Source organism: Trematomus bernacchii, unplaced genomic scaffold (assembly GCF_902827165.1).
Source record: "Trematomus bernacchii unplaced genomic scaffold, fTreBer1.1, whole genome shotgun sequence".
Classification (NCBI taxonomy): domain Eukaryota; kingdom Metazoa; phylum Chordata; class Actinopteri; order Perciformes; family Nototheniidae; genus Trematomus; species Trematomus bernacchii.
In genome coordinates this window covers 8,101,738-8,112,117 of record NW_022987727.1, presented here as the reverse complement: position 1 = coordinate 8,112,117, position 10,380 = coordinate 8,101,738, and the positions used below count along the sequence as shown (strand labels likewise).

The following is a 10,380-nucleotide window of genomic DNA, read 5'->3' as shown; positions in this document are numbered from 1 at the left end:
AGTCCTTCTTCACAGCCGATATCTGACATCGATCAGCGGTTCCCCGTAGGGCTGTAACTGGCATGTTCAGCGGTGTTGGAGCTTAGTAAAGCCTGCATCACAGCGAGCAGTGACACCGGGTCTGAACGGAGGGTATGAGCAGGGTGTGGATGTGCTGATAGCCTGACAGTGGTAGCTCACCTGTTAGTGTTGCTGATGGAGAACACCGAGGAGTATTCGCCCCTCCGGATCACCCCGACCGTCCGGGCGCTGAGCTCCGCACTGCGGGGGAAACGAGAGGATGTCCTCGATGGCAGACGGGAAAACGGCGACAGGATCTTCCCTGAGACGGAGAAGCTATGGTTCAAGGAGAGCAGCGCTAAAAACCTCCGGAACCGGGACTTCTTGTCGCCGACCACGATGCTCAACACGCTGTATGCGGACGGGCAGGTTGGTTTGACTGATACCTGTTGGGTTTTCTAGTAACGTTATTATGAAAGGGTTTATTGTACAGTTTGTGGTGTTTAATACGTTTTATGTTAACGATATATTCACTGAAGGAGTCCTTTTTAAAAACCGCTTCATACCCATAGCCCTCTCATGAAACGCTAGCTGGTGTTAGACATAGCCATTAGCCAGTTGAAACTTGTCACGCTTTTAAACTGTATTCTTCCACTCAGCATTATAGTTCCCCTGGTGTTCGCTGTGGTGACGGTGTTTTTGTTTAGCGCATTAATATTTAAATGGACGGAAGGTGCTTTCACTGTTCGGAACGTGACCTGGCCAATAGGGGCTGGGAACCGGAACTATCTGCTTCATAACGCTCAGCTGAGTTCAGCTGACAGAAAAACATAACTGAATGCTGAATTGAATCCTTCAAATCCCCAAATGTTAATGTTTGAGTGGTACTGAGACAGCTGAATTGATCAGTGGCCGTTGACTTTGCCCCATCATGATCGACCAGACATGAACAGCCTGCGGCAGTAATTATTAACCCGTGAACTGCAGATGAAATATGGGTCAAACACGCATAGAGCTGCAAGCCAGAGAAGCAAGTCTAACTGTGCAGCAACATAAACACACGGGGGCCTCCATAGCTTGTTCGTGTCAGTCTTTCTCAAAATAGGACGCAACTAAGATTATGTCCCCTTATAAATACTAACAAATGTTTCTATGATGTATCAACATGTGACATCAACAACATCATGTTGTTGACATGTTGTCAACATGTATAATGATATAATAGAATTGAAGGGATGAAACCCTCTTTAATGGTCACACATGCAGAGCACACAGCACACACAGTGACATCTGTTCTCTGCTTTTAACCCATCCTATTACTAGGAGCAGATTTTATGCAGATGCCAACATCTGATATGTTTCCAGTGACATTGATATGCATCTCTATAAGATCATGAACAAAAATGCAAGGGGAAACGTTTTTTAGACAGGCACATCTATGTGAACTAAGGTTTTAAATGACATGCTAGTACAATATCCTCTTATGTCAGTTGCATGTATTTCACTGTATCAAACCACCTCTAGTTTGTATGCATATGCACACAAAAACCTTCTTTTAAATATATACATTTGGTGCTATACTTTATATTAGGCACCCTATCCTTTGTAATTCAATCATTACATGACTAGTGCTCTTATTGTGCTGATACATTTTTATTTCTGAGCTGAGCTGTTCTCTTGTCCAATACATTTAACTGTACTATTTACCATGTGTTGTGTCATTCTACATATGATTAGTTAACTAAAAGTGATAAACAATTACCTACAATTCATTTGTTCTCCTTCTCACATAAAGTTGAATTCATGCATGCATACATTAGTCTCTAATTACCTGCTATCTCCGTCCAGGTCCCTCCAGCAGTGATGTCCAGGGTCCTGTCCCTGCGTGGCAGTGGGGTTCTCCCTGTGGCCGGTGGGGAGGTAACGGGTGAGGGTCTGAGGGTGAGGGTGGACCGGGCCGCAGCCTTCAAAGCTGTCCTGGCACATGCAGCCACAAAGTACCTGAAGCCCTCGGGCCAGAGGCAGGGCTGTGTGGTGCTCAACTGCCCCGCGCTGCACCCTAAACCCAACACACCCACTCCTGACACACTGACCCTGGGCCAGCTGAGGACTGTTCTGTTGGCTGACCACATGGGGGCGCTGCTGAGAAGACAAGGGTAAGTCTACAGGTTAATCCCACATTTCTGAACTATCTTGTGCCTAAAACTTTAATTGTTTTACTCTATCAAGGGGTCTTTAAATTATGTTGTTTTTTCATTATCAACAAGAAAAAACCTTGTGTTTTGTTGCTTTAAAAAAATAGAAAATTGGTAATATCCACTTGGGATTGGGGATACACTTTTAGGCTTTGTTTCAATCTTTTCTTACTTATTAATGTTCATCAGTCAAATTAATTGTTCCATCATCTGTGTATAAAATATAAGTCTAATTATCAGCCATAGAAGGAAACCCCGCTTTAATCACTAAAAACCTCCTTACCTGTTCCAGATTGGCAGTGTCTTACTGCCCCACGCTTCCTGAAGACAGCGTCATCATCACCTTTCTCCGAGCCCTGGGCATCGATTGGCCGACAGCTCCAGCCAACTGGACCAATGAGGAGCGGGAGGAGAAGATTCAGGAGGCGCTGGAGAACTCCCCATACAAAGAGAGGGAAACAGAAAGAAGCAGGAGAACCAGCGGAGGAGGAGGCGGAGGAGGAGGCGGAGGAGGAGGCGGAGGCGGCGGCGGAGGAGGAGGAGGAGGAGGAGGAGGAGGGAGGAAGGCAGAGGAAGGGGAGAATGAGGGAGGCCTCAGGGTTAACCTGAAACGCGTGTTTCAGGAGGAGGGGCTGCTGGGATACGACCCCAGCATCGGTACCTGCACAGGTGAGGCCTCAAAGACATGTTTTCAACAAACAAGATATGACATATTTATTCATGAGCTTGTTTTTACCTTTGGGTAAAGCCAGGCTAACTGCTCCCCCTGCTTCAAGTCTTTATGCTGAGCTAAGCTAGTTGTTTCCAACTCTATATTTAAAGGTCCCCATAGTAGTTTCCTACTTCCTATGATGTTACAATCACTTTTAATAACCAAATGGAATTGTTTGTATCCTTAAGTGTCACGTGCTAATACCTTGATCCAAAAGACATTTGCAAACCAATTTTTTTTTAAACGTTGGTTTGCAAAGCACTGTTGACATCCATGTTTTAGAGCAAGTGTTTTTCTTGTACTGTGTATATTGGAGCATTACTGCCACCTATCAATCAGTGGAACTGTGTGAAATACTAGCAGAACAGTTTAACACGTCATCAAGATGGGTCCTCTTAATGGGTCCTTGTTCCTTTAACAACCAACATTTAACTACTACTTGGCACTCCTAGAGGTCAAAACTCCACCGTAAACATTTCAAATACAAATATGAGTTAAGTCCCTCAACTATGATAGAACGTTAATTAGTGTTATTCACAAAATGCTTAACTATTTCCTTCAAACCATTGGCAGTGTTACCATGCCTTTTAATAGAAGAGTAGCTAAACAGATAGTTGGCATTTAATGTTAACTGGTAGGACATGTTTGTGTATCTGTTCCAGTTCACAGAGACAGTGTTTCCCACCTGGCGCAGCTGGACCGAGCCACTGCCGACTGCACAGTAAGACACACTATGCACTTTCAAACACATTTTTTCTCATTAAAAATGACATAAAAACAAAGCATTGATTCATATGCCCTTGCTTCCTCTTCTATAGGTAGCCATGGCAACAGTGTTACATGTGACTTCCTGTCAGGATGAGTTCCGCCAGCAGCAGATAGCAGTGCTGTGGAGAGCCAGTGGAGCGACACACACACAGGTACATACACACACACACACACACACACACACACACACACACACACACACACACACACACACGCACGCACATCATGTATTGCCTTGTGTTCCTATCTTTACCTGCTCTTCTCTCTGTGTCTGCAGAGACATCTGGTGTGTGGGCCGGTGAAGACTCCTGGCTCTCACCTCACCGCTGCACAGTATCTGCAGTAAGTCACATCTCACTGTCTGCCTCCTCTCTTGTGTATTCTCAACGTTTCTGTCTCCTTCTATATGTCCTCTATATTCCCTCTGTCCTTTCTCCCTTTCGCCTCCTGTCTCCCTGTTATGCTCTCCAGGAGACAGAGGTTTATTATCACCAAACACTCTCACTAGGATCTCGTCTGCACTGTGACATTGCAGTTCTAATTAAACTCAATTAAAAGAACACTCGTTGGTGTTAATGGGGCTTTAAGAGATCTCCGTGATATCACGTAGTCATTTTCGCCCAGCTGTCTGTGTAAATGTCTAAAAAGCGCCTTGGTTTCCTCCCCTGCAGGCTGAGAAGAGGTCAGATGAAGGAGGCCTCAGAGATGAAGTATGGAGATCAAGTAGAAGGTGTGTATTTATGTACATCCTCTTTGTAATGTGCCTCATGAAGCAACTTTCTCCTAAATGTCTCTTATATCTTCTGTTGAGAGAGAGAAGTCGACTCCAGATACACAAAATGTCCTTAACTATACAAGTCTACTCTCACCATGATGAGCTAATAGATAAATCCTACTTGAACACAAATTAGGGGCGTGCGTGAGGAAAATACTTTAATAATCTGATCATTATAAAAACTCTAAAACACAAAATAAACAATGTTTTATGATATTTACGAGTTCTTTTATTCTTCTCAAATGTTTTGGACATTTTGTAGACCATGACATTAGAATCTTTGGGCCTTATCTTGGTAGGTGTGTTCCAGAAAACCTTGAAAAACTTGACCTAAGACATGATCAAAAATAAGAGGACATTTTATCGCTTCCTGCATGAGGGACATTTTTAATCATATGCTCCTCAGTTATCAAATTGAACTGACAGATGCTGAATATGAAATGAGTGTCCTGCACTGAAATGCAACCGCCTCCTCTGTGTCCTCTTGTAGGTCAGACGTGGGATGACATCATCAGGGTCATGACCTCTGCCACCGTCAGATTTGAGCTGCTGTCAACGGTCCACACCAGTCCCGTGAGTCATCATCAGCTGTGTGGTTGTGAAAAATGTAGTCATTCAATGTTATACACGTATTCACTGGAAAAGCACACATTCACTAGCACTAAGTTATTCTCTTGTATGTGCCACCTCCAATGATGGGTGCTAACATCAGACCATGCATTTAGCTGATGTGTATTTGTCAAAAACTGCCATATTGGTTCATTAGAATAAGGTCACTGATGACAATGTGCTCTGATTTCTTTATAAGTGGAGCCAGAATGATTGACAGCTGTCTGTTTAGGTGACACTGGACGTCCAGAGGGAAGGGGGCGTGTCCACCAAAGGGCCGAGAGGAGGAGTGTTTGTGATGTATAACTGCGCCAGACTGCACACTCTGTTCGACAGCTACGAGAGAGGGGTGGAGAAGGGTGAGTTATGCAAGAGATTCATGTTTCATTCCTCTGGTCAACAACGTGACAAACCTCTAACTCAGACTGCTGCGGCCTGGCAGCATTCACTTAGTCTAAGAATTTAAAAAGACATAGGCATACTTCATCAAATTTAAAATCAATATTTCAATTAAAAAGAATGAAGGCACAGCGAGAGTCATAAGAGTTCATCAGGAGTGTGATGATATGCTCTGATAAATCACAGGCTGAATGTATTGCTCTCTTGTAAAAGTGTTCTGTCGAGCACATTTGAAAGAAATCAATACAGACAATGAATGTGGTGAGCTAGTTCTATATTATCACTGTTAATAAAAAGAGACATCAAAGATTTGCTGCCACTTTGGTCCTGTAGGTAAACAGAGAAATGCAGGACAGTGGTGTCTTTTCATCAGTGGTCTTATTTCCTAACTTCCTATAGATGTTACAATGTTAGACAAATGATAGTTAATATACTTTTCTTATCATACAAGAAGATGTCTGTGAGAACTGCAGTCTAAAGCTGTTTTTGTTGCTTTGATCATGGCTATGGCTGAAATCATTTCCTAAAATATAGTAGTGTATTTACTATCTTACAATTTATTTGAGTGAAAAAAAAAGCATGTACACTGCTTTCTGGAGACAATTTGACACGTACAGTGCATCCCTGTGACAGTAGGGAAAGACCAGTGGTAAAAAAAAGTATCCAAGTCAAGTCATTCAACTACTACTAAGTAGTTATAGTAGGTTTTTCGTTGAGTTTTTTGTACTTTACTTAGTATTTTTGTATTCTGCTACCTTATATTTATACCCCACTACATTTCAGATGCAACTATTACACTTTTTTCCTCAGCGAGTTACTTTACAGACTCCAATTTATCTCAACCGATAAATGATGATGTAATATGATAAACTAAGATAAAACTATACATTAAGTGCCAACATAATTGAACGGGTGTGTTGGAGAGGCAGCCCAATAAAATATATCAATATTTTAGAATTTTATTTCATTTTAATAAAATAAAATATATAGCTCTGGAAAACAGACATTCCATTCCAGTGTCTGTTGAATGCCAACACAGAGAAATGTTGTCAGTAGTTTGTAGAATAAATAACAAAAGAATACATATACATAGTAAAACCACAGCAACTGATAATTTAGCATTGTTGAATTGTATCGTAGTCTATTTGTCATGTCGTGTTTCTGGCTGTTTACCTGCAGGTCTCTACCCAGAAATCCCTGACACCTCCAAGCTGGACTTCTCTGCTCTGAAAGAGGAGGTACCATGTTGTTTTATTAAAAATACGTTAAACTCTTCTCACTTTCCTCAGACACATTTCAGTGTTAATCCTTCCATGCTGTCTGTGTTTTGACTGACAGGGCGAGTGGCTTCTGCTGTTCAATTACCTCATTACATTCTCCGAGCAGCTGGACCAATCAGGACAAGCGTTAGACTGTGAAGGGGGAGGAGCCAGAGTCAACATTAAGACTGAACAGGTCAGGGGATTGAGATTCATTTACCACTAAACAAAGAGGGGCATTAAACCAAACGTGGCTGTTGTTATGTTTATTTATATACATTGATTTGTTTATCCATCATTATGTTTTTCTAACTCTTGTTTGTGTTCCTCAGATCTGTAAATTCCTCGTGTCTCTCAGTAAAGACTTCAGCTCGTACTACAACAGAGTCCATGTGCTGGGGGTGAGGATACATTTACGTTTGATCATTTATACACTGTTGTCAATAAACGTAGTCTTGTGCTTGTACAGTATATATATGATCGTGATTATTCACTGAAAGGGAATTATGAGCTCAGGAGATGTGAGTTTTGGTGAATATTACTATTTTTAATTTATATATTTATAAATACTTTTATAAACAATTTGAAATAGGAGTTTTTGTCCATGTTCCCTCACTGTTGAACAGAGATCAGTGTGCTATGTTCTGGTTATTTCATTGTGACTGACAAATGTAAACAATGTTGAAAAACAACCTACCAGTTGTATGTAGTATGAGTCGAGCTATTTGTTATGTTTTGTTCCTTTCACTCTTTCTAAATCTTGCTTTTGTGTTCAAATGTTCTCTTTCTTTAACCCACCCACACATTTCCTCTTCCCCTTGTCTTTCTGTCTCTCTCTCCAGGAGCCGCTGCCTCATCTGTTCAACCAGATGTTTTGTCGTCTGCATCTGTTGAGAGCGTTGAGAGAGCTCTACCACAGCGCTCTGGAGACCCTCAACCTCCCCCCCATCAGGCAACTATAGCCTGGACATGATTCTCTCTTCCTGGGATCTCTGCTGACCCTACCTCTTCACCTATCTCACTTAGACACACACACTCACATGTGTTTTGCAACTGTAGCTTCATCACGTACACACTTCCTTTAGCAATGAACATGTATTCAACTAAGACAATCCCTTATTTTGGCAACGTTACCGCTCAGTCTGTGGCTGTGACAGTCGAGTGTTATACAGGTGCCCACTATAAGAGATGAGACATATAAAGTACTCAAATATGACCCATGTGACGTAAGTAACCTCTCAATTGTTCAGCTTGAATTTCCTGGAAAATGTGAGCTGTATGTTGAAGTATCAGTTTCACATTTGAGGTTATGCTTTGTTTCTTACTGAGAGTTAGAGGAGATTATCACCACTCCAATGTCTGTACAGTAAATATGAAGCTACAGCCAGTTAGCTTAGCTAACGACCGCAAGCAGAGGGACAATCTCCAATATATAAGTTATATCTTGTATTTTTACAAAATCCAAGTATGACAAAAACATTATGCGTTTGACAAATGTATGACTGGGTATTTTGCAGGATGTTAATGGTCCCAGTCGATAAAACACATAACCGTATTGAAACTAGAATTGTTGTTTTACACTTTGGTTTTTGAACATTTTGGACAAGAATATAAAAAACTGACAATCATGTTGTCCATATTCACTGTACTTAAGAGAGTTGTATCAATCTTATCCTCTAACCCTCCATAACAAGGCTAAGTGTAGTTCCAAAATGTGAAAATATACATTTAAAACATACGTCTTGCCATTTGTATTAATTTCCAATTCTAACTAAAGGCTTTATTTTACCTTTCCAAAAATCTAATCAGGGTCAAATGTTTTAAGTAGGTTAGATTGAAACTAACAGTATTATACAATTTAAACGCCTCTACAATTTATATTTCTGAGAATGAAAAACATTTGTATTAATCATGACATTATGCATCGAAAAAATACTAGTTTAGGAGAATAAAAAATTTCCCAACTGTTAACGGTAAAATGTCATGACAAAGTCAGACAGGACATTTTAATATACTATAAATCAAGTTATTAAAGTATTGGGTTTAATTACATTAACAATTAGATTTAAACATAAGGAAATAATAACATTACTGGGTGCTTCACCTCATTTCAACTCTACACCTTGTTTCACTTAATTTGCCTCAATATGATCACAGTCCCCTATCAACTGTCACTTAGACATATGGGTGTCTTACTCACTGCCTGAAAAGAGTTGTTTTGCTTTTAATAAGCCTTGCTTTACTGTTAAAGGCCCCTTTCATGTACGTTATCCACCGTGTATTTATTAATGACACAAGATTATTTATTGTCATTTAGAAAATGGTACAGATCATATATTCTGCACATGAGTCTTACTTGCTGTGTTGATATGAGTATTCAAAGCCCTCCTATCCCTTTTACCCTGCTTGACAAATCACAGATGTTTAGTATCAATCCTCATACCAGATGTTATAGGTGTTCATCATTTAATGACAAAGACAGTACATTTAGGGCATCGTGCCATAACGTTAGGAAATGCATGAAATGGCATGAAAGTGATATATATGGAGAGTTTTATGCCAAAAATGTTATTTATACATTTTTCTTAATGACCTGAAATTGATCCTTGAATAATGTGAAATGTGTTGCCATTACCCACTGTCTGTTCAAATGTGCCATAACTTGTTTTAAAAGCTCTGCTATACATTATTTAGTAAGTTGGTGATTTTATTTTATTTTCTATTCATATTTCATGTTGGAACAAAACATACACAAGTCTGAAAAAGTCTTACTCCTCACTGCATGACAAGTTGTTTGACCCCTGCAAATGTAGCTCGTCTCTGAATGGTGTTTTTCATGCTTAGTTGTTTACATTTCTTTAGAAAAGGGACTTTCAATATGCGGATTTCTTTACAGTGACTGGCTTGATGACCACAGCTGTAATCGCCACAGTATTAAAGGGAATAAGCAGAATGAGGGATGTTTTCATACCCTATAGTGTCTCTGTAATATATATATATATATATATATATATATATATATATATATATATATATATATATATATATATATATATATTAGATACAGTATGCCATGTTTTCACCCTCAGGCCTCAACATCTTTGACCTTCTTCTCCTCCTCTCTGCTACCCTCGCTCCCATCTCTTTTATCTTTTGGTCCTGTGCTGTGTTTTATTCTCACATTCAGTCTAGATGCAGCTGGTTATTGAATTGCTTTCCTATCAAATTCTTCTTGTGTACATGATTACATTCTTGATGTGGAGACTTTTCAGCTGGAAACTAACCAAGATTACTAAAATCCTAGAGCATAAATAAGGCTTTTAAAGTAAGAATGAATTGCTCATCCAATACGGCTTTATAATGGATGTCTTCAGTTGTACTTATCTCCTTTTCAGTATTAAAATAAGTTACATTCTAAAGCATAGCCATGCACCAGCTGTTAACATTTCCATCTTCTGAGTATGTTCTTATCCTGAAAAATCTCCTCATAGCTTTCTGACCCCTAAGTGTGTATGCCCATCTCAATGTAAATGATAACTGCTACACACATCTGCCCGCCTACAGTTTCTGTGTCGTTCCTGTCTGCAGAATTAAAATAACCATGACAGACTCACCCGCTGTGTGTGTGTGTGTCTCTGAGAGATGTACATATGTTATTCTATA

The 10,380-nt window shown here is 40.1% G+C and overlaps 1 protein-coding gene across 1 annotated transcript; it reads left to right on the top strand.

Annotated features, from left to right (window-relative positions):
• On the top strand, window positions 1–9,670 carry dalrd3 (DALR anticodon binding domain containing 3). The gene is made up of 13 exons (XM_034145186.1): window positions 1–429; window positions 1,849–2,156; window positions 2,488–2,864; window positions 3,570–3,628; window positions 3,726–3,827; window positions 3,953–4,017; window positions 4,347–4,405; window positions 4,941–5,023; window positions 5,292–5,418; window positions 6,638–6,696; window positions 6,797–6,913; window positions 7,050–7,118; window positions 7,560–9,670. The coding sequence occupies exons 1-13, from the start codon at window positions 196–198 to the stop codon at window positions 7,677–7,679; spliced, it is 1,779 nt and encodes a 592-aa protein (XP_034001077.1). The 5' UTR covers window positions 1–195; the 3' UTR covers window positions 7,680–9,670.
• The last annotated feature ends 710 nt before the right edge of the window (window positions 9,671–10,380 follow it).

Coding starts and splice junctions, on each gene's coding strand:
- dalrd3 (XM_034145186.1), top strand. CDS start 196: ATGGAGAACACCGAGGAGTATTCGCCCCTCCGGATCACCCCGACCGTC. Junction 4,018..4,346: donor ACCGCTGCACAGTATCTGCA/GTAAGTCACATC, acceptor CCTCCCCTGCAG/GCTGAGAAGAGGTCAGATGA. Junction 6,914..7,049: donor TCAACATTAAGACTGAACAG/GTCAGGGGATTG, acceptor TGTGTTCCTCAG/ATCTGTAAATTCCTCGTGTC.